Genomic DNA, 22,759 nt, shown 5'->3' with positions numbered 1-22,759 from the left:
TTCCCTAATTGTTCAAATATCATTTAATGTGCCAATGTGTTATAAATAATAAACAAATGGCAATATGTTAAACTATAATTTCACATATCAATAAACAACTCACATTTGAGTCAATCGAATTAATGTGAAATCAAAATACATAATACAATAAAAATTAATCCATTAAGGAAAGAGGCGCCCACAAGTGATCATAAAATGATATGGAACATATATATCTATAAATATTTTATAGATATGTATATATTTTTGCATTGCCTTGTGGCTTGATTTAATTAAAAAATCAAAATTGTTGTAATTTGTTTGTCTGCTAAAGATCTCGGCTCATATAACAACTTGAGCTCTTAAGCCTTAAAGAGTGGAGTTTGCAAATTGAGCGTAGTTGATGTTGGCGCCAGTGTTAATTGTTGTTGCCATTGTTGTTGTTGCTGTTGTTGTTTTTGTTGCCTGTGGAGTGCGTGGGTGACTGACAGTCTTTGTCGATGTCTAATGGAGCAACGCATTTCAAGGCTATGCGATCCGTTCAACTTGTCGCCGCCGGCTGGCGCTTGAGTCGCCACCATTTGTTGTACCACTACACACACACACACACACACACACAATCTCTCATGCATGATATCTTCAATAACTGCGCCTATCTCTAGACTTTACCGTGGGTGTCGCCGTGACGTCACAACTATAAGCATTGCCATGATATCATTTTCCTTAACTTAAATCACACGAAAATCTAAACATTTCATAAATCTAAAGCTGCAACTCGCTACAATAAACAAAACACAGCAATGTCTAGCGAAATTAGCATGCAGCGCACAGACATGCGACCCACTGTGCGTATGAGCAACCAAAATAAAAGGCAACGCGGAACAAATTCGAGTACTATGATTATTTATGCGTTACAAGCGAAACAAAAAAAATAATTTAAATATTTAACATGACGCATGCGACATGTTGTCCAAAAGTGTCACTCAATGTGACACGCCCCCTTCCCCACTTGCCGCCCACTAGCAACGACATTGCTGTGCGTTTGACAATTGAAATCAAATTGATCGAAACGCGATTAGCAAAATTAATACACTCCATCAACAACAACAACAACAAGTGACCAACTATGAAGTATTATAAATGTTAAATATATTTGCGCATTGTATAATCCATGTGCGTGCACTTATAGCACACACTGTTCACTTTGGTTACATGGGGCGAAGAGTTTTTATTTTGATTGGCTTGATGGAATGGATGAAAAAGGAGCAGGCGAGCGAGGGGAGTGTGTACACTGTCTCTTTGATTTTGGCATATTGAATAAGCAAATCGATCCATGGAAATTCGTAGTCTATTTAAATTATTTCTAGTCTAAATATATTATGAATTTTTAATGATTTTAAGCAGCTACCATGATTATATTAATTATTAACAAAACTAGCATTCCGATTGTTAAAAAAGAAATTCTTACAAGTCGATCTGATTTTGTTCATTCTATGAGTTTTTTTTATAGGTTTCATTTTTGATTCAAAAACTATTCTGCTCTATAATCTTTTTATGTTTCTTGACAAAGTATAGATTATTATGCATAAATATGCAGTCTTAATTCTCTATAATGTGTGTTTATCTACAAACATCACTCTAAACTAAATTTATTTTTTGTTTATATTCTAAACTCTCTACAGTTCTTTTATTAATTTTTTTTTAGAAACTTAAGACTGTATTATTAGTATGTATATTATAGCTTAGCATAGTTTAAAGTATTAAATCTTCGGATTCGTGTGAATTGTTGAAATTTTTCCATTTGGTTTTTTCCAATATATGTATTTTATATTTTTTTTTCACTATTATTCCTGCAAAGTCACGAACTCTTGACGCGCTTTGACAGTTTTATGTATATTGTTGTTTTGTTGATTTTATTTTTTATGTAAGCTATTTTGGATTGCATGAGATAATCGTAACGTTATATATCAAAGCCAAGCTGCAGGTGCCAATTCGACAAAAGACTAACCCAATTTCAGCCCATATAAATTACACTTTATGATCTCATGCAGCTAATCCAGGCTGTTGGGTTGTGAAAGTTTTGGCCCAAAAAAATATATAAAATAAAAGCTTATAGCTTAAGCACCCACACATGCAAAAAACAGAAAAAAAAACTAAACAGAACAACAACAATCGCCAACGCTCCACATTTGGATATAGAGCCAGGCAAATGGACTAACAGACAAACAGTTACTAGAAATTGGCAAAAAACAGCATGACCTACGCTAATAGAAAAAAAATACGAGAAGAGAAAAGTAGCTTTTTGAGAGAAATAACTTTGGACTAGCATAGAAAATTCAGACTAATTTTAGCAGTTGCGACATCAACGAAATATCGCGGCAACAACAAAAGTTCGCTGAACTGCACAAAGGCATCGGGAAAGATATAATATGTAATAATAATAATAATAAGAAAAAAAGGCAGTCAAAATAGCAACAACACGATGGTCAAGACAAAGGCAGACTTCATTAGTTCTCGCGTTCTGGCATCATCAGCTAACTTGGCCAAAAAGAAAGCAGTTGAAGGTTTTTTTCTCTTCGCCACAAAAAAATGCACACAAATCAACGTTCGAATTGTTGTGTTGAATCAAAAAGCAGCAAAAGAAGTGGAAGAGAAGAAGCAGCAGAAGATGAGGTAAAAGGTGAAGAAGAAGCGTAGCGAAATTCCAAGTAACAAAATTCTATCCATAGAAAATAAATGGACTTTTCATAGACAGTGACAACAATTAATTATATTTTAATATGCCTGCAATATGCCGTGTGGCAAATAGATTCCGACTTTGACTCCGACCTCGACTTGGAGTTAACATGGCCGATAGCTTATTAGTTTATAGTGTCAACAACGCGCTTTAAAGACCGTCAACAGATGAACAACAGAGATGAGAGCACCGCAAAGAAAGGTCGCCGCCGTCTCCAGATGCTGACTGCTGAAAGTCATCGAACTTTCTCTATGTGTGTTCCCTTTGTTGCGACTAATTTCTATATTATGTTACAGGTGTTTTCAGCTGCCGCTTGCTGTGGCATTTATTAATTAATTATGATCTTTGGCCAGGCGTCTGAACAAATGATGCAGTTACCTATCGTCGCGGCATCTTAAGCTAATCATTTTGAACAATTAGTAGCTTAACTCACACATCAAGCATACGTCACGTTGACCAGTCATAGATCAAAGGGACGGGAAGTCAGAACAATGAACAATAAATACAATTATGTACTTACGATTAGACAACATTTTAAATACATGTAATTTGACAAATGTCTTTATTTAAATTTTAAATAATTACATATGGGAAGAAATTTAAACAATCGCGTGTTTCTTTTTCGTTTTAGTCTTTAACTAGAAATTCCCAAAAGCGCGACAGTCTGATGCGAATAGAATGATTAGGAATGGTTTATAGTAGTAGCTACTTTCAAAAGCTGCGCTGTAATTAATAACAGCTTACGACTTCAGTCACAAATTAGCCACATGACATAGCGCTCCAAGAACTTAATTTTTTTACTGTCATTTCTCGTTGTTCTTGGCCTGAAGTTGCTGACAGCCTCGGCTGCGTAGGAGTTTTGAACTCGAAATCGCGTCCAAAGGTGTGGGCAGCCCACAAACTGAACTGACCGCAATATAAACGAAATCCTGCTACAATTTATAGCAATCTAAATGTTGAACAACAGATCAGATACGCTTACAATTTCGATTTACCCTTTGTAAGAGTATAGTTAAATTATATCTCGCTTCCGTTCGATTGAAGGCGTGAGCACATTGACTTCATTAAGCCATGTAGGCGTTAAGTACTCGCTTATGCCATTGTTTATGTCGTATATTTCCAGAACTAGTTTCTTATTGAACATTAAGAATAGAAATACATAGCGGCGACCTTGACGAGGCCAGCTGCGGTTGCTTAAGATCTATATAGTAAAGCTAAGCTAATTCAAGGGATTCGATGTCTTGGCGCTTTCCTGCCGTATGGCATTGATGAGTTCATAGTTCACCAGAAACGTAAAGCGCAGTCCAGATATCTCCACAGTGCAGTTATGCGCCAGTCGCGTCTTGTTCCCATTCAGCAATGGCGTGCCATCGATGAAGATCGCCCGTTTGCCCTCGTTGGCAATGAAGAAGTCGCCATTGCTGCGCATCTTGATGGTGCCCTGACGACGGGAGATCTTAGCAGCGGGTCCCTCCAGAGACAGATCGACATCCACGCCGCATTCCTTGGCCTCGCGACCAAATGTTATCTCCTTGGAACGCATCAAGTAGCGCACCAGGCGTCCACACAGACAAGCCAGTGTCTGATTGTCAAACTCACTGGCAGCCGTGGGACCCAGCACAGAGTCAACCAGGACGCCCCAGCGGGAAAGTTCATTCTCCAAGAGGCGTATATCGCGTTTGTTGCGACGATCGGCGAGCGTTAGTTCAATTTCCAATGCCTCATCACGCGGCTCATGTAAATCCTGATCGAATATCTGATCCTCAGCATCCGAGAAGCTCAACGGTTGATCTGAGCCATGCAGCGGCTTCACTGTTTGATCCGGCAACAGGCAGTACTGCTTAAGGAGCAGCCAGTGGTTATGCAACGACTTGGCTGTGCGTGCGCAATAAAAGGTGGCTGCATTCTTGTCCAGCAGCTCCTGGAACTGCTCCAGCTTGGGGATGTCAGTCTGTTAAGGGATTGAATATATATTAATTATAGTATAAGCAAGTCAGTTGAATGCTTACGCTCTTGATGGTCCCCAGCAGATCTTCCTCCTGCACGCTGTAAAGCGCCTTGCGCTGTACGGACTCCACCAGCTCTGGATGCAGATTGCGCATGGCAGAGACGGCAATTCGCGATACGGCTGGCTCATAGAGCAAGGCGTACCAACGCTGCTGTAGCTCCTGCAGCGTAAACTTGCAGGAGAACTTGACGCCACGATGAATCAGACGCAAGTCATTGGTCTGCTGTATGCCAATAACAAGAGCGAGGTCATCAATTGGCTTCCAGCGGCCCAGGTCTTTGGTGGCCATCTGTGCCAGTGGGCGACCATTGCGTCGTGGCTTCTTGTTGCTAGCCGGACGCGACGGACGTGGACGACGCTCTGCGGCAGGAGCACGCTCCATGATGGGCTTCGGCTTTGGCTGCGTTTGTTGCACAGGCGTAATAATTGTGGGCAACGGCAAGATTGGAGTGGCTGGCGTTGAAGGTGTCGCAGGTGTTGAGGTTGCCACAATGATTGGTGTTCCGGGCTGCGATTCAACTGCACTTCCCGGCGTCTGTGGAGTTTCTGGTGGCGCAACAGCAACTAAAGTTGAAACGGGCGGCTGCAACAAATTGGTTGTTGGTGTTGTCACAATTCCTGGATAGTTTTGCGAAGTTGTGCGCGGTCGATTCGATCGGTTGGCATCTGCACCGCCACGGCTCGTTGGTATCGTTAGATTATATTCAACAATTTCGTCGTCGAAGCGTTTGCGTTTAATTGTACGCGAGGAGCTGTCAAACAATTAATGTCAACAACTGTTTGCAGTTACAGTTACAGTATCTTCAAATGTCAAACTCACCTTCTTCGCTTCGCAGCGTCGTTTTGTAGCAGCTCAATCGGCAAATTGTGAATCGGAGTTCGACTCAAAGGCGTCGTTGTTACTGTTGCTGCTGCTGTTGTTGTTGTTGTTGCCACTATTGGTGTTACAGGGGCTGCGCAAGTGTTGACAGATGTCGATGACACACTGACAGTGGCAGGCACGCCTACTGCGTGCGACACAACAATAGGTGCCACCACGGTGCTCTTCACAATTGCAGGAGTCACATTATCAGTAACTGTAACAGGTAACTGCGTACCTTCCATGGCTATTTATTTGTGCTTTAATTTTTTGTTTTTCTTTTACAACGCGGCGTGACGTCCTAAAACCAAGGGTTGCCCATCTGGTAAAAGTTTCCGATCTGGCTTGATTTTTTGTACTTAAAAAAAACAAGTACATTTCCGAAATTGGGTGTTTTTCATTTTTGTACTTAATGTCGGATTTATTATTTTCTAAAATTTTTAAAATTTTGCATAGTTTTTTTTAAATTTTCTTGATTTTTCGATATAATTTTTTTTTTTTTTAGAATTAAATTAGATAACTTCTTTTCCCGACAGCTGACGAAATTCAAACCTATATTAAAATGTTAAGCTTTATTTTGTCTAGTTTCTAAATTTTAATTTTCATCAAATTTATTAACTTTTATTGAGTTTTTTTGCATTTTAAAATTTTAAATTTTTGTCAGACTAATCGATAGCCGAAAACTATTCGATATAATCTATCGTTTAACAATTGTTCTGCTAGGTGGCAGCACTATGTTAACAGAATTACTCCACACTCGAAATGGCGAAAAGGCGCCATCTCAGTACTGACGGCCAAAGCTTGGCAGCACTGATAAAATTTGTAATTTTAAAAATGCAAAAAATTCAAAAAAAGATTTAATTATTTGATGAAAGCTAAAATTTAGAAATTAAACAAAATTAGGGCTAACATTTTAATCAAGGTTTGAAGCTCGTCAGCCTCGGGGAGAAGTTTGAAAATGTAATTCTCAAAAAAAAAAATTATATCGAAAAATCAAGAAAATTCTAAAAAAAATTATGCAAAAATTTAAAAAATTCTAGAAAAAAAATTTTAAAAAATCCGAAATTACTACTTACAAAAATGAAAAACACCTAGTTTCGGAAATGAGCTTGTTTTTTAAGTACAAAAAATCGAGCCAGATCGGGAAATTCTACAGGGTGGCAGCCTTTGATCCGGGTGGCAATAGTGGTGAAATTTGATAAATAAGATAAAAATAATGTTTGATTATTTTTAAGAATGCGCGTCATAAATAAGTGCATAGAAGCGCCTCAGTATTGCTAACAACTCGCTAAAGCTTTGCCAAACCCTACAAAACTATGAGGTGAGTGGGTGACTCAGTTAGCGGTCTGAATGTGATGACTAATCGATTGCGCTTTCAGTTCTCACTACGCGGAATCGGAATCTTCGCAGTCCGAGAGCAAAATGGACATCTCCGAGACGCCTACGGACTCCACAGGCGCTTCTCCGCTGGCCGACGAGCGGGCAGCTGCAACGATGCCACAGAAAGTGAACAACACATCGCAGCATCAAATCGAGGATGAGCGGGAGAATAATGAAAACTTAAATTCGTCAACGCTGGATAACCGAATAATACGGCCGGAGTTGCTGCTGCCGGTTGAAGCAATGCCACAACGACAACTAACTGAACGCACGCTGACTTTGGCCAACAGTCATCCGTTGATGTCGCCCACAAACACAGACTCCGATTCGGAGCCATTTCTGGGCAAATGCAATAATTTCCCGGACGTTGTGCCGCGCACGGAACAAACCACAACGGAAGCCGTACGCAATACGTTGAACCAACAGAATAATATGCGGGTGAAACCGCAGGATGCCAAGGTGAGTCTGCTGCGAGCGAATAGCCCAGACCTGATCAGCAGCGAGTCGGATGCGGATGTCTCACAATATTTGGCTGCTGTGGAGTCCAACTTCCAGTCAGTCTCGTTGCTGCCCAATGCGAACAACAAGGTGTCGCGTAAAGCCAAGCGATCAGCTGGTGCTGCTGGAGAGGACATCTCTAGCTTGGATTCCATATCGAATCACAGCTTCGACGATGACGAAGACATTGAGCACAATTTGGCCTCGTTGAGTCCATCGAGTTCGCTGATCGATGGCCTGGATGGCGAGGACGATGACGATGATGAATGCGAGGGTCCCGAGCTTCTGCCCGACAACGACGACGACTTGGATGAGTTTGGAATGACCACAACGCCCACGCCACATGCAACTGGGGCAGCAGCAACAGCTGCAACATCAGAGCTACCACAGTATACCGCCGACGAGGAGCGACGTGACTCTCGCAATTGGCAAAAGATTACGCTGCCGGATGGCAAAACGCGCGAGATTGACATGCGCGTCATAGAGCCCTACAAGCGTGTACTCTCCCACGGTGGCTATCTCAAGGCGGGCGGACAGAATGCCATTGTCATATTCTGTGCCTGCCATTTGCCAGACAGATCCCGTGCGGACTACAGCTATGTCATGGACAATCTGTTTCTATATGTGGTGAAGACGTTGGAACAGTTGGTCACGGATGACTATGTGCTCATTTATTTGCATGGCGGCTCCAACAGGCGTAATGTACCACCATTTCCATGGCTCAAGCGGTGAGAACGGCAACAAATTATAAATCATAAAGAAACCCTTGCTAATTGTTTACTTTATTTTAGTTGCTATCAATTGCTGGATCGTCGCTTGCGCAAGAGTCTGAAGCACATGTATTTGGTGCATCCAACATTTTGGATCAAGTCCTTGGTGTGGATGGCGCGCCCTTTTGTCAGGTAAGCACACAGCTTAAACAACACCATAAAATCAATTTGAATTCCTTACTTTTTCCATTAACAGCACAAAATTCTGGCGCAAACTCATTTATGTTAAATCTCTGGATGAACTGGGACTGCATGTGGCTGTGGAGAAGGCAGCCATACCGGAGAAGGTTAAGCAATACGATGCCAAGCGACATTGAGCTCAGACATTGGCAATATCCATTATCTCAGCTGTTCAGGCTGGTTTCACTTTTAACGCAACATTTAAACACGATCGCATTTGTGTTTCAGCATTCCTCGTTTAAATCTATTTTTACTATTCATTATTTATAATGCTCTCAGTTGTTTGTATTTATTTCAACTCTCGCTATGCTTTAATTTAAGATCTCAATCTTTGTGATAATTTATTTTTGCCTTATTATTGCCTACTCAAATAACACTCATCTATCAATTTTATCCGATATGCGTTATGGAATGTATACAGATGAAGTTCAGCGAACATCGAACAAGTTTTTCGTAGATTTTTACTGATAGCAGTGAAACCCACACAACAAACACACACACACTCACTTATACATGTAGTCGTAGCAATATAGCTAACGCATAGTTATAAGTAATCATGATCATGTAGCTTCCGCTTCAGTTGCATATACATATACATATTACCACATAATCGTATAATCTCTACAATAATTTTCTAGCCTGGTTTTATAATGTTAGTAACAAAGAACGTAAAGCAACATGAAACCACCAGACTTCCGTATGTACGTGTTACCTTCTTTGTTGAAAAAAGAAACGAAACCTAAAGCAACTTAACTGAATTTAAAATTAAGCAAGATTTACGATAATTGAAAATGTTTAGCTGAATTTTTTGTGTACCGATTGCATCGTTATCAATCAAAAGACACCGATCACTGAAGAGAAGAGAGGAGAGGAAGACCCCATGCCAGTTCCCCTTGCCCCCTTGCCACCCCAACAAGTAGCTGCTTAGTCTGTAAGTGAACTAGTGACCATTATATTAACAACAACAATTTGATATTTCAATCTACAATCTCACACATATTCTTACATGAACATATGAAATGTAGTTGTATAGTTAAGCATGTAACCCCGATTGATATTAAGGAGCGATCTTTTGTTGGTTTCCTTATTGCTTCAATGATAATAAAAATGAAATGCAAACAAACCGAAAGTATTACGAATAGCCACTCTGGTCACATTCCCACAGGTTCTGATCCTCATGGAATTGGATTAAAACCAATTCATAGGTGACAATGGTGCCAGCTACCTGTAAGAATATTTCCAATTTTTTATATATTCTTATAGAGTTTATCTTGATACGCACACTCAGCACCAATTTCCTGGTCAGATGAAAGAATTTCATGCCACTGAGTGCCACCAAATCACTGGTGATTTCCTCCGCAAAACGCTTCGCCTCCGGACACCACGAATCCTTGGGCACACAGCGCAGATATCGCAGCGCATAACGCGATTCATCATGGACACTGGCCGCATACAAGGACACGGCCAGAGTGCGTCCAATGAGGAAAATGAGCGAGAAGTAAAAGTAAACAGCGTGGGCCACCGTAGGCATTTGACTGTGATTGAAAACTGATTAAGAGAGAGTCCTTAAAATAAACTAAGATTACCCACTTGAGACTGCGCAGCAACTGGACACAAATAAAGTAGAGATTATTGGAAAAGGATACCATGGTTATGAGGGAAATGGCATTATCCATCCTGCCACACAGTGTGCAAATATTGCGATATTGTATGCGTCTTTCCGACCAGTAAGAAGGCGGCATGTGCTGAAAGAAAATGTAAGATAATTTCTATAAGGAATATTTGTCCACGCACCAATCCCTTGAACTTGTGTAAATTATCGTTGAGCTGACGAAACTTGGAGGCCAAGCCAATGCTGACAATCATTACAAAGACATCCATATAGTTCCATATGAAAGTGGAGTAAACATTTTGAGCTTTGCCCCACATGGCTAAAAACGGAGAGTAGTCCATGACATAGAAGATCTCATCGTTGGTCAGCAGAAAGAAATTCTTTATTGGATCAGCCGTTGTATTGCAATATGCGGAATAATTGATGGCCGATAACATGCTCAACAAATGCTCCGCTAAATGGAAGAGTCATTAGTTAAGTATTAAAAGATTAAACAATTTATTTACACAGTGACAACATCATGCCCACAAACATGACCATGTGGATGGTGTGAGCCATGCGCCATTTGTCCTTCTGTGTCTGATATGGTGGTAGATCCTGTTCGATCTCGTGCCAGTGCATCATCAATTCGGGCCACTTTCGTGCCAAATTGAGAGCTGTGACGCAGACCAACAGAATGCAACTCCTGAAGATAATGGGCTTGATGTTGTTGAAGCTAATGTCACCATCCAACACCTTGTATATGGTTAGGGTCAGGTCAATCAGTGTGGAGCTAATGAAGAGCAGGCAACAGCAGGTGCGCACATGAAGCCAGGAAAAGTTAAGACTGCTGGGATGCTTGGCCGTAACGCCCCTGACGGGCATCATGGCAAAACATTGGGCTGTTAGTAGAACCTTGCCCACAGCCTCATGGAAGGTGCCATTGTAGAGGAACTGCTGACGAGACCGCAGTCGCAATCCTACAAAAAAAAATACATAAGTTGAAGTTTCCTTAAAATGTATACTATATATACAAACTTGTGCTTAAAATTTCCCCACATTCCGCTTGCTTACGGTCCTCGTAATCCTCCGAGGTTTCCAGAAAGTCACGTTTGCGAGCACTATATAATATCGCAGGAATATTCTGGTATACATACGTAATTCATCTACTATTCCTTACCTCTCATGCAGCACATCCAATTTTCGCAATAGTGTTGATTTCTTCAACTTCTTCCAGCGTCGAAATCTATGCCCTAGCTTGGGCAGAAGCCTCATTGTCCTTGCACAGTCAAATGCCAACTGTGAAGGCGAAAAACTGGCATAACAAATGTCGATTTGTCGCTGCATGTCCTGCCCATTAAAATACACCTGTTGTTTTGCACTTATCTATAATTAAAGCGACAACGTGACATTTACAAATAACAATAACAAATTGTAGGTCATTGCAAAAAAAGTGATAACTCAATTGTCCGTGTTTCTGCTCCGTGCTCAATGCTCGTAGCAATCATTCACTTTGTCAGCTTTGTTAAACTGCAGCAAAATTAGTTCATAAGTTACAATTGTGCCAGCCACCTAAGAAAGCGAGAGAACATAGATGTAGACAGATATTTTTATGGATAAATCAGTTAATACCGAAATGACAACGCCTCTTGTGAGTCTAAAGAATTTCATGCCAGTTAAAGCCACTTGATCCATGTGTACCTCCTCCGAAAATCGCTTGAGCTGTTAAGCAAATAATTTGTGAGATAAAAGATGATAAGAATATTTACTTTCTAAAATCCAGAATATTTTTTTTAAATTGTTTCTTAAATATTTAAAAAATGTGCATCGAAAACAGCAACTTGTTAATAATTAACTTCGAGAAAATAAAGATGATAAGAATATTCACTTTCTAAAATCCAGAATTTTTTTTTAAAACTTTTTCTTAAATATTTTGAATATGCATCGAAAACAACAACTTGTATCTGTACCATTATTCAGCCATGTTTCCTCCTTGATGATACCAACTTACCTCAGGAGTCCAGTATTGTCTGGGTACATGCTGAAATATTCGCAAAGGACGCTTGGACTCATCATTAATGCTGGCGCTATAAAGTGAGAGTACCAAAGTGCGTATAAGCAAATAGCCCAAGGAGAACCAAAAGTAAGCGGTATGCGAGGCAGAAGGCTTTTTCCTACAATAAAATATTTAAGTATATAAATAATAACTGTTGTAAGTAAGCAAATACTTACTGTAAACTCTTAAGAATCTTGCCGCAGATGAAATAAAGATTGTTGCTAAAGCAGAGCAGAGTTACGATCGAGATGGCATCATCGACAACATTGCAAAGCTTGCAGAGATTACGAAAATTGATGCGGCATCGAATCCAGAAGTCAGCGCTTGTGGGCTGCAAATAAAAAATACCTGGTACTATCAGGAATACTTAAGTGAATTGCACGCTTACCAATCTGGCCTCGCTAAGCATATAATCGTTGAGTTGGCGAAAACGTGATGCTAAAGAAACACTAACTGCCATTACGAAGATGTCATTGAAGCTCCAGGCAAATGTGGCCAGCACATTTATTACCTTGCCAAGAATGCCCAACGCTGTGTTGTACGCCACATAATGATAGAACATGCTGAAGTTGATCAACAAATAGCTATCGATAGGTCGATTTGGCATCACAGGACAGGCATTGACATAATAGATGCTGGACAGCATGCTCAACAGATGCTCCACTGCAAAAAGAGTTAAGTTACAAAGTGATTTATACTTGTATAAAATGCATAACTCACCGAGTGAACAACCTATGGCAATCATTATAATCATTCTGATGTGATAAGCCAATGCACCACGTTCCTTTTCCGTGCGCAGTGCCGGCAGCTGAGACTCCACCATTTGCCACTCTTGGACAACTGCGGGCCACTTGGTCGCCAGCTGAAAGAAGGCCACAGAAATGGCAAATATCGAGCCATAGAAGACAAGCGTCTCCACCGAGTCAAAGTCAAAGTTCACTTGCATCACAAACGCTGCCATATAGCCAGAGGTGATCAAAAACAGAATGCTAACAATCAAGGCATAACAGGTACGAAAGCTCATCCAGCTGAAACTCAGATCCTCGGCAAAATCGGAGGTAATGCCCCGCACGGGCATAAGTGCAAATATCTGAGCAATAATCAGCACTACCGAAATAAGGGGAACACAGCTTATGAGTATTCTTGAAAAGATGCAACTCTCACCTGGCTTAATGGCCTCCTGAAAGCAACCCTTGTGTACATAATCATCTCTATTGGCACGTTCTAGAATGGCATTGACTAATTTTGTTATTATTAGTAATTATACAAATATCATTTGCAGTAAATGTATATTACGTAATAATTAATATTCAAATACTCGAAGCTCGGTTCGACCAACTTCTAACTTGCATAACTTTGTCATAACTGGACCGATTTTCCAACGGAATGTCATTTTGATCTTGGTTTGGACTCTTAATTCATTCTGCATTCAAATTTAGTTAATTTTGTAAAAAAAATTATTTTCCTCTAAATCATGGGTTTGATGCTAAGGGTCCCCCCTTTGAAATTTCGAAAAATCAAAATTTTAAATCTCAAGTTTTCACTTTTAATCAACTTCTTATATCATATTTAGTATAAAACAACAATTTTAACTTGATTTTGAGACCTTTCATTTTTTTGTAAAAAATCATGGGAAATTGAACAAAAATTTTGACTTGTAAAGTTGCTAGGTCAAAGTTTCGACCAACTTCAAACTTTCATAACTTTGTCAAAGTAGGACCGATATTCAAGCGGAATATCATTTTAAGCTTGGTTTGGCCTCTTAATTCATTCTGCATTTAAATTTAATTAATTTTGTAAATAAAATTTATTTGCTCTTGATCCTGGGTTTTCCCTTTGAAATTTTGAAAATTGAGAATTTTAAATTTCAAGTTATCACTTTTAACTTCTTATATTGTAAGTAAATTTCTGTATTTTTATTTTATATCTTTCATAACTTAAGAAACTTTAACTTAATGATAGCATTTGAAATTTAACATTTTATTCACAGTAAAATGAAATTTTACTTAAATGAAATTTTTAATTTTAACAATATATTGACTTACTTCTTGGCCAGCGTACGCGCTTTTTTTGCTTGCGACTCGTCCTGCGCTTTAGAATGTTCATGCTAAAACTATATATTGTCCTTGAGCGAATTTATTTTTGGCATTTGTTGCACTTACTCGTTGTCAACGCGTGCCACACGCCAGAAATTTATGAGTGCCACACTCTTGCGACGCTTTGTCGCATCACCTATAGTCCTGGCCATGTTCTAAGCCAAACTGTTGCCATTTTTGTAGTCTGCTGCATAGTCAAAACCATAATAAAAAACGGGTGGGAGTGTTTCTTTAATGTCAAGACCTGGGACATGCCAATTGAATATCTGTTTTCTCTTATCTGTTTACAATCTGTGTGGAAATTGTGGTTTTGTCCTCATTAAGTATGTAGTAATTTCATATACATGCAACTATGAATAGAAAATACTCTTTGAAGAGCCGGCACCACGACTACAGATGCTCGACTGCACCTCCGAGCCGCTCATTTGATTGATTAGGACCAGCTCATAGGCCATCAAGGTGGCAGCCATCTGTAGGATGTATCGACATTAATTGGAATCTTTGTAAATTACTCCAAACTCACTGCAAATATTAGCCTGCGGGTCAAAAAGAAAAAGCCCTTGCCGCTGAGAGCAAAGGAATTGGTTAAAAGGATCTCATGGATGCGCTTCAGTTCTAGGCACCAAAATTCCGTGGGTATTTCAAAGAGTGTATAAGAGATTTCATTAGCTTCTTGGGGTATTGCTGAGGCGGCAAACATCATGTTACAAATGCGTGTGATGACATAAAAAAGACAGAACCAGAAGTATAACTCATCCATAAAGCTGCCCCTGGCTCTAAAGATGGAGTAAATTAGTAAAGTTGATGCAATTTAAAAGTGCTTGAAAACTTACTTAAAGCTGTGATAGATTTGCACACAGACAAAGTACATGTTGTGGGCACAAGCCAAGATAACCAATCCGGAGAGCTCTTTATCATATAATTTCAAGAGATCACTGAGATCCAAGAGATCATACCTCAGCTGCTCCCAAAACTCATTGGACATGTGCTGTCCAGCATGTTGCCTTATGCGAAAATGCATCTGCTGGACACGCAGCTGGAGACTTCGACTGATCAATATCAAAAAGATATCCACAAAGTTCCACACAAAGGTCATAGCCAATGTGGTCCATTCGATAAATAACGCCTGCACCAAATTGAAATGGAACACGGAGAACAGTTCCTGCCTCTCACGTTGAAAGTAATTCAGCCAGAAGTCCACATCCAACTTGCATTCGTGTATCTGCTGATAGTTGCTATATATGGCACTACCAACATACGTAGAATGCTCACAGATTGCAGCCACTAAAAGTGCCACGCCCCAGAGACGCACACGACGTCCAAATTGCTGGCCAAAACTGCAATCGTAGCCAGGTTGCTGGAAAACCAATTCACAGCGTGCTGTCTCACGAATCAGATGGGGCCAACGCAAGGAGAGAGACAAAAAGACGCTAAAGCCGGCAATGCAGATGACACTAAAGCTGAGCGCACCTGCCAAATACAGACAAATCGTAAAAATACAGCTAAATACACTGAAGACTCTCACAAATTAAAAAAACAAAATAATGTTACGAAACAAGTAATTTTGTTCAAATTTTTGTGCCTATGAAAAATATTCCAAAATAAAAGCTACAATATATTTAACAAAATTTCTTTTTAATTTTTGTATATAATTTTAAAAGAAAATATATATTTAATTTTAATTTATAAAAACCTATTTTTTTTTTACCGAAAAATAAATATTTAAATATTTTTTTTGCATATTTTATCCATAACTTAAAATGCATTAAGAATTTCACATTTTAAAACGAGTTTACCTTACCTATGGTATATATCTTAAGTCCATGGTCGAAGACAGTTTTAGAAGAGAGCACGCAGTCCATTATGGAAAAGCCCAAGATGATGCAGCAGACAAAAAACGAAGGAGAGAGCCAGCGAAAGCGTACTTTCTCCACAGAAGAATTTGGCCAAACACCGACAAGGGGCATCACGCCAAGAAACTGGGCTAAAACCAGAACTAAAGGAGAAATTTAAACAATATAATTCTAGAGAATTTGCAGTAGTAATTATGAAGATAATTAATTAATTACAAACACTTACAGGGCCCAATGGCATGTTGAAGTGTATTTTTATTGCTTCGCGTTTGCCGCTGCATTGTTGAATGTTTACTGGCCAAATGGCCAAGCGAAATGTGCATGCGAACAAAAATTCTTTTGAGCCACAATGATTGCAATCATTAGAACGTGTACAACGGGGCGTATGAGGTAACATTTATTAATGCATTTGCAGAATTGTTAACAATATGCCATGACTGTTGGAAATGCTTAAGAGTGCTGAGTGTGCTTAACAATAAACGGTTTGCCTGATGGTTGCCTGATTAATGACATCGGATATCATAAGCTCATACGTGATTATTGTAGTGCCCATCTGCAAGAAGGAATATATAACTATCATATGCCAAGTAATCTTTCAAGTCATACGCTCACAGCCAGCACAAGTTGACGTGTGAGATAGAAAAAGCCATTGCCAGAAAGTGCGGTCATATCATTGCCCAACTGCTCGCTGAAGCGTTGCACCTGTAAGCAGTTAAAATTTGAAATTATTTAACGGAATTAAAATGGAGTCGCTACCCACCTCTGTGGTCCATGCCTTGGAGGGCACATCACGCAGAGCTGTTATTATTTTGAGCTCATAATCATTGATGGAAGCTGTGATAAAAATGGTCATTGTGGTGCGCACTACGGCAAAGACTAAGGAGTACCAAAAGGCCACCATAACAATGCCATCCACGCCAATGTTTCTGTTAACAAACATTTATCAATTTTAAATAACATATTTATAAACTTAACCCACTTGAAGCTGTTGAAGAGCTGAAAGCATATGAAGGACATGTTATTGCCAAAGGCCAGGAGTACAAGTGGTGCAATGGCTCCATCCAACAAGCGTACGAGACGCTTCAAAGCCAAATAATGTTGTCGCACCTCTGTCCAGAAAATGGCAGGCATCACCTTCTTATGCACTGCGGCAATGCGTCGATGCAGTTGATGAAAACGCGCTGCGAGGCCAATGCCAATGCACATGAGAAAGCAATCGGTGAAGGAGCGAGGATACGCAATGGTCTCATTGATGAACTGCAACAAAAAATAATATAATAATTACAATTACTTCAACTGTTAGGCCTCAACCTCAAGAAATGGCATCATCCAAATGTTATAGGGCAAGATATTATAAAGATGAGGTCGTTCCCACTTGTAGATGCTTTCCAGATAGCTGACATTGATTCTGCACTGTGTGCGCTCCATATTGCTCAAATGAAATGAATTTGCCAACAACAAACAATGCTCCACTGCAAGAAAAGACACATTTAAATACTTAACTCAACTATAATATAATATATTCCATGAGACTCACACAGTGCCGATGACATGATCACGCCGACCACAATATTAATTCTACGTTTCATTTTATATTCGTCATAGAAGCGATAGGGTATGCTAAGAAAAAGCTGTTCCACATGATGCCAATGCTTCATTATGCTCCGCCAGTTAATAGCCAATCTCCAGAAGAAGACATGCTCCAGCAGACAAACCACATAAAGTGCCAATGCGCTGGAGGTATGAAAATTAACACCTACCCCAATTACATAATTTAAAACGGCACCAAATTCGCAGAAGTCTATTAACAAAATTATGCCGGAATAGAGTGCGCGGGGACTAAGCCAATGAAATTTAATATTTCTAACATCTAGAGATCTGATATTGCTGACAGGCAACAGCCCATAGATTTGTGATATGAAGAGCACTAGAAATAGAGCAAGTTTCATAATATATATAAAATATAGCATACTTTTCAGCGCGCACATTTTTATTTGTTTTCCCAATAAGTATGCTCTATTTTTTAGAAAAATATAAAATTAGTCAAAAAATTAAACTGTGCTTACCTTGTGCTGCAGCTCGATAAAATGTTTCGCCCTGCGGCATGGTTAAAATCCAACTGCCAGATTTTTAGTAATACATGTACGTGCAGGCAACTGATGAGGGGCGTGTGTGTTTTGTACAATTTAGCAGCTAGTATTTACAACAATTTAAAGCTAATTGCGGCACCTGTCGGCCTGCCATGACGAATGGCAATTGCCAATGAATTGTTGCCAATTTATCAGGCACACAAGGGCAACAGTCCTTTGCGTCTATTAGGTTCATCGAATTGCAGTAACACCAGCTCATAGGTGACTATTGTACCGGCCATCTATTAGGGAATTTAAAAGGGATTTAAACATAATCGATAACAAACTGTCATAAAGCTAATATATACGCACACCAAACAGCAGACGACGGGTGAGAAAGTAGAATTTCTTGCCGGACAAGGCCACGGTTTGTGTGGACATTTGAAATATCAGACGCTCCACCTCGACGCACCAATTCCTGTTGGACACACGACGTAGCACGCCCAGCGCACTTTTCGATTCATCATTAATCGTTGCTGCCGTGAGGAAAACACAAGCTGTGCGTCCCACAAGATACAATGTGGAATACCAGAAATACACATAACTAATTGGCCAGCGCAGTTTACTAAAACATAAACATAAGTTAAAGTAAGTTATGCCTAACGACAACTTGTTGAATACTGACTTGAATATGTTGAGCAGCTGGCAGCATATAAAGTACAAATTATTCACACAGGACAATAAAATGATGCTGGACAATGCATTGTCCACACGTTCCAGCAGTTCACACATGCGCACATAATGCTCCCGGATCTCGATAAATGCCGATTCTGCAACATTTTCTTCATGTTCCAGCTTGCGTATTCGCATGGAAATCTGTTCGAAGCGATATGCCAAACCCTTGCTAACTATCATTATAAATAGATCCATGTAGTTCCATATGAAAGTACAGGTGCCATTTAGCAACTAAAAAAAAAGGCAAATAAATATTAAATAAATCTGTAAGCAGTTAAAATTATCCTAAGTAAAATCACATCAAAAAAAATAGAATAGAAATTCGACCTAAAGACACTTTAAAAATTTAATAATCATCTTGGAATAACTTATAATACATTAAACTTAGTTGAGATATAAATATTTACATTTTAAAATCGTTTTAGTTCTCTGTATTTTTCACTTACCAGTACAAAGACAGCTAAAATGCGACTTTGAGGCAATACTTCGAATACATAATCATAGTTGAGCAGTATATAATTGTCGAAGGATGTGTCCGCACTAGTATGATTTGCCTTGGCGCAATATTTTACTCGTCTTTCAAAGCTAACAATAGCAGAGCTCTGATACAATGCATGCTCAACTACAAAGAAGTTTATTTGAACATTTAAAATAGGTTAGGAAGACTAAATGTATTAATATCGCTACCTATAGATAAGGCTACAATGATAAGCGCAGGCAGACGCACACGCTTGGCCAAGTTACTTTGGAGTACCTTATAGGGTGGCTTAGTAAAGATCAGCTCCATTCGTGTCCAATAGCGTATTAAAGGCGGCCAACGTCGAGCCAGATTAATAAACAAAATGCAAGCACACTGCACAAAGGTAAAGAACACAAGACCCACTGCAGAAAATATAATTTTTTAAAATTTAAATTATATTCTTGACAAGTCAAATTAATGATACAATGTTAAATTAAATTTAAAAAAATCTAGTTGGCATTTACCTACCAAAATTCTTAGCTGTAACTCCTATTCTTAGCAAATGCTTTAACATTGCCAAGGTTATTGTGGAGCTACCAACCAAGAAGAGCAGCGTGAAAATCATCTGGACAGATTTGAAGCGAAAACGAATACGACGCGGATTTAACTGCCAAATATTGGAAAGAGGCATTATAGCAAAGCACTGAGCCAGCAACATGACTGTGGAAAAAGAAATATATAGTTATTTATTTATTCAACTTTAACTAAATAATAAAATTTAAAATACAAAGCAAAAAAAATTAAAATAAAAATAATATAAATTATAAAGGAGGGGTTAAAAAATTTTTTTAATTGATTGTAATAGTTTAAAATCCATTAGATAGTTAGATATTATTTAAAAGTTACACTTACCAGGATATACAGCCCTATGAAATGTCTCAAGCTGCGCATAATCCGTCGGCTTCTCATTGCTTACAATATTGAAATCGAACTCTGTGTCATCTGTTTGCTTGGTTGAAATATTCTCCTCCTGCTGTTTCACTTTGCGATGGAAAATGTGCCGCAATTTCCAGCCCGTAGGTCCTTCCATGTCGCTGGTCATTTTTGCACTGAGCAGTAGCGCCTGCGTCTGTGAAAAGTTGTGGAAGTGTTGCAATTGCTGGTCACACTGCAAAAGGAAATTACAGTGGGAAAATCAGTTATCATGCGCGTGTTGTAAACAATAATTATGAATGGGCAGCAGGAAATGCATGCCTGTGACAGACACGATGTGGCAAACAGAATTCAGTCAACATGCGGCAAGTTGCAAGTGAACGTTTCTTTCAACCCAACTTAAATATGTTGAGGCAACTGCAGCTCAAGCGGCGACAACAACGCTCCTTGGCCGCACGCAAACGGCGCTGCACAAGCAATGCCAAGGATCTGGAGCAACTGGACACGTTCCATCGTGCCATTAGACCCTGTAGATAGATTAGAAACTCTTGAAAATTCGTATCTAACTAACTCCATCTCTTAGATCTCTGTCTGGCTCAGATCTTTGGCATGCTGCCACTGTCAAATGTGTTGAGTCCTAATCCTCGGAATGTGAAATTTCGACTACGTTCCTCGGCAATGTGTTTTTCAGTGCTCTTTTTGCTGCTGGGTACAATAAAAACCACGCGTATAGCGGTTAAGATCTATCAAGGCGGCATCAATAGCAGAAACATGGGTAATATGCAATTATTGTTATAAGAATATATATGTTTAATTTGTGATCCTCCAGTTAGTCTAGTTTTCTTTATGAGCGGCTTGATAATCTGCCTGAAATTCATATGCTTTGCACGTTGTTGGCATCGTCTCATTATACCCTGGAATGATATTGATATTATCATGTTATTCCCTCCTTATGCACCGACTAAACGAAGTCTACGCCGTAAGCTGTTGATTACGGGTTGCTTACTCGGTTGTCTGACCTTAAGTGAGTTAATAATTGTAATTAAATTATATAATCTATAAATTATTCTTCGTTTTTTGTAGTTGATCATTGCTTATATTATGCCTCGAGTTATTACAATTATCGCATGCATATCATCCACTGTCACACAAATGTTACGGAGATTCCCTTTAGCGGTTATATGAAGCGGGAATTTGCAGATATATTTGAAATTTTACCCTACAACTCCATCTTTATATTCTATGCCTTTGTAAGTAAAACCCTTTATTTATTAACTTACTCTTCCATTTTTATTGTCATTTCTTTATAGTTCTTGAATTGGACCTTCAATTTTATTTGGAGTTTTTTGGATACTTTTATCATTCTTATCAGCATAGGATTGGCTCAACGCTTTAAACAGTTTGCCCAGCGGGTGCTGAAGCTAACAAATCGCGTAAGTCCGATTTGATCTGTTATTGCATATACCCTGTAATTTTTTGACTCTTTCAGCAAGTGCCTGATGCCTTGTGGCTTGAATTACGCAAGCATCACATACTTCTTTGTGAGCTGCTGGAACTAGTTGATGCCAATATGTCGGGTATTGTCTTGCTGTCCAGTCTAAACAACATTTACTTTATTTGCAATAGATTATTAAATATTTTCACGTAAGTGTTTTCAAATAACTTCTTAATAACTTATCCAAAAAAAACATTTTTCTATAGGAAACTACGTTATCCCATTAATTATGCCTTTTACTGGTATGGCTTAATATTCTTATTGGGTCGCACCTGTGCTGTGTTTCTCTGTGCATCAAGAATACACGAATATTCGTTGTTGCCCCTTGAGGTGCTCTATATGGTGCCCAGTGATAACTGGACAGAGGAGGTGCAACGTTTCACACATCAGTTGACCAGCCAGTATATAGCACTTTCTGGATATCGACTTTACTATCTGACTAGGCAGAGTTTCTTTGGTGTGAGTTTTAATAAATACATATATAATAATATAATCTTTTTAAAATAATTGAAATTTACAATTTTAGATGATGTCCACGCTGGTTTATTATGAGTTTATGCTGCTGCAATTGGATGCCAAGGACCACAAGGTGGAATTACCCGATTTGTGTGCCGAAAATTAATATTGAAAAGCTTCTTGAATTGAAAATTATTTGGTTTATAAAGCTATAAGCGGATATATGTTACTAATTTTCCAGGTTTCAAAAAATATTTCATTTTGAGCGTTTAATAATAGTTCAACATTTTAAATAAAATTAAAAAAATCATAGTTAAAAAAAAGATGTTTTTTTTTATTTTTATTTAGTTTGAGGAATTTTCTTTGACGTCGTGGTTTTAGTAGAGCTCTAAGCTGTTGTCCTAATTGCCCATGTGAAATATTATTTCAATTTTCGGGCTTTTGTGGCCCAAGTGCAACGGTTCACAGAGGGCGAATCCACAAATTGTGGGGTAACCGAAGTCGTTTGCCATTAGTTTCAATTATTTGGACATACGTAAATCTGACAACAGTACAACGATTGTTACACCAACTCAACGAGCTGTCAGTGAGGAGCTGGAGGTGA

The 22,759-nt window shown here is 39.0% G+C and overlaps 8 protein-coding genes across 8 annotated transcripts; 2 read left to right on the top strand and 6 right to left on the bottom strand.

The window, feature by feature from the left end:
* Positions 1-3,811: 3,811 nt before the first annotated feature.
* Positions 3,812-5,883, bottom strand: LOC117788412 (microspherule protein 1). The gene is made up of 3 exons (XM_034627175.1): positions 5,545-5,883; positions 4,726-5,476; positions 3,812-4,667 (listed from the first exon to the last, which is right to left on the bottom strand). The coding sequence occupies exons 1-3, from the start codon at positions 5,826-5,828 to the stop codon at positions 3,936-3,938; spliced, it is 1,767 nt and encodes a 588-aa protein (XP_034483066.1). The 5' UTR covers positions 5,829-5,883; the 3' UTR covers positions 3,812-3,935.
* Positions 5,884-6,754: 871 nt separating this feature from the next.
* LOC117787653 (protein prune homolog 2) lies at positions 6,755-9,530 on the top strand. The gene is made up of 4 exons (XM_034626232.1): positions 6,755-6,904; positions 6,963-8,189; positions 8,253-8,363; positions 8,428-9,530. Exons 1-4 carry the CDS (start codon positions 6,900-6,902, stop codon positions 8,546-8,548), a joined length of 1,464 nt encoding a protein of 487 aa, XP_034482123.1. The 5' UTR covers positions 6,755-6,899; the 3' UTR covers positions 8,549-9,530.
* LOC117787654 (gustatory receptor for sugar taste 64f) lies at positions 9,342-11,277 on the bottom strand. The gene is made up of 7 exons (XM_034626233.1): positions 11,183-11,277; positions 11,041-11,123; positions 10,530-10,982; positions 10,206-10,477; positions 10,002-10,156; positions 9,694-9,946; positions 9,342-9,636 (listed from the first exon to the last, which is right to left on the bottom strand). Exons 1-7 carry the CDS (start codon positions 11,275-11,277, stop codon positions 9,544-9,546), a joined length of 1,404 nt encoding a protein of 467 aa, XP_034482124.1. The 3' UTR covers positions 9,342-9,543.
* A 96-nt stretch (positions 11,278-11,373) lies between these two features.
* On the bottom strand, positions 11,374-14,306 carry LOC117787013 (gustatory receptor for sugar taste 64e). The gene is made up of 9 exons (XM_034625447.1): positions 14,221-14,306; positions 14,104-14,144; positions 13,223-13,282; positions 12,779-13,165; positions 12,447-12,721; positions 12,235-12,389; positions 12,014-12,176; positions 11,635-11,724; positions 11,374-11,574 (listed from the first exon to the last, which is right to left on the bottom strand). The coding sequence occupies exons 1-9, from the start codon at positions 14,304-14,306 to the stop codon at positions 11,491-11,493; spliced, it is 1,341 nt and encodes a 446-aa protein (XP_034481338.1). The 3' UTR covers positions 11,374-11,490.
* A 198-nt stretch (positions 14,307-14,504) lies between these two features.
* On the bottom strand, positions 14,505-16,288 carry LOC117787010 (gustatory receptor for sugar taste 64c-like). The gene is made up of 5 exons (XM_034625445.1): positions 16,234-16,288; positions 15,956-16,150; positions 14,988-15,624; positions 14,687-14,930; positions 14,505-14,633 (listed from the first exon to the last, which is right to left on the bottom strand). The coding sequence occupies exons 1-5, from the start codon at positions 16,286-16,288 to the stop codon at positions 14,505-14,507; spliced, it is 1,260 nt and encodes a 419-aa protein (XP_034481336.1).
* A 158-nt stretch (positions 16,289-16,446) lies between these two features.
* On the bottom strand, positions 16,447-18,113 carry LOC117787655 (gustatory receptor for sugar taste 64b). The gene is made up of 7 exons (XM_034626234.1): positions 18,074-18,113; positions 17,545-17,934; positions 17,319-17,479; positions 16,987-17,264; positions 16,768-16,933; positions 16,620-16,709; positions 16,447-16,560 (listed from the first exon to the last, which is right to left on the bottom strand). The coding sequence occupies exons 1-7, from the start codon at positions 18,111-18,113 to the stop codon at positions 16,477-16,479; spliced, it is 1,209 nt and encodes a 402-aa protein (XP_034482125.1). The 3' UTR covers positions 16,447-16,476.
* A 175-nt stretch (positions 18,114-18,288) lies between these two features.
* On the bottom strand, positions 18,289-20,373 carry LOC117787009 (gustatory receptor for sugar taste 64a). The gene is made up of 7 exons (XM_034625444.1): positions 20,184-20,373; positions 19,800-19,991; positions 19,499-19,693; positions 19,258-19,433; positions 18,762-19,042; positions 18,449-18,701; positions 18,289-18,378 (listed from the first exon to the last, which is right to left on the bottom strand). The coding sequence occupies exons 1-7, from the start codon at positions 20,371-20,373 to the stop codon at positions 18,289-18,291; spliced, it is 1,377 nt and encodes a 458-aa protein (XP_034481335.1).
* A 236-nt stretch (positions 20,374-20,609) lies between these two features.
* LOC117787008 (gustatory receptor for sugar taste 61a) lies at positions 20,610-22,372 on the top strand. Its single transcript, XM_034625443.1, has 8 exons — positions 20,610-20,733; positions 20,788-20,979; positions 21,034-21,228; positions 21,288-21,454; positions 21,515-21,637; positions 21,694-21,848; positions 21,906-22,158; positions 22,226-22,372. The coding sequence occupies exons 1-8, from the start codon at positions 20,610-20,612 to the stop codon at positions 22,319-22,321; spliced, it is 1,305 nt and encodes a 434-aa protein (XP_034481334.1). The 3' UTR covers positions 22,322-22,372.
* The last annotated feature ends 387 nt before the right edge of the window (positions 22,373-22,759 follow it).

Source organism: Drosophila innubila, assembly GCF_004354385.1.
Source record: "Drosophila innubila isolate TH190305 chromosome 3L unlocalized genomic scaffold, UK_Dinn_1.0 0_D_3L, whole genome shotgun sequence".
Taxonomy (NCBI): Eukaryota; Metazoa; Arthropoda; class Insecta; order Diptera; family Drosophilidae; genus Drosophila; species Drosophila innubila.
This window is presented reverse-complemented; position numbering and strand designations above follow the sequence as displayed.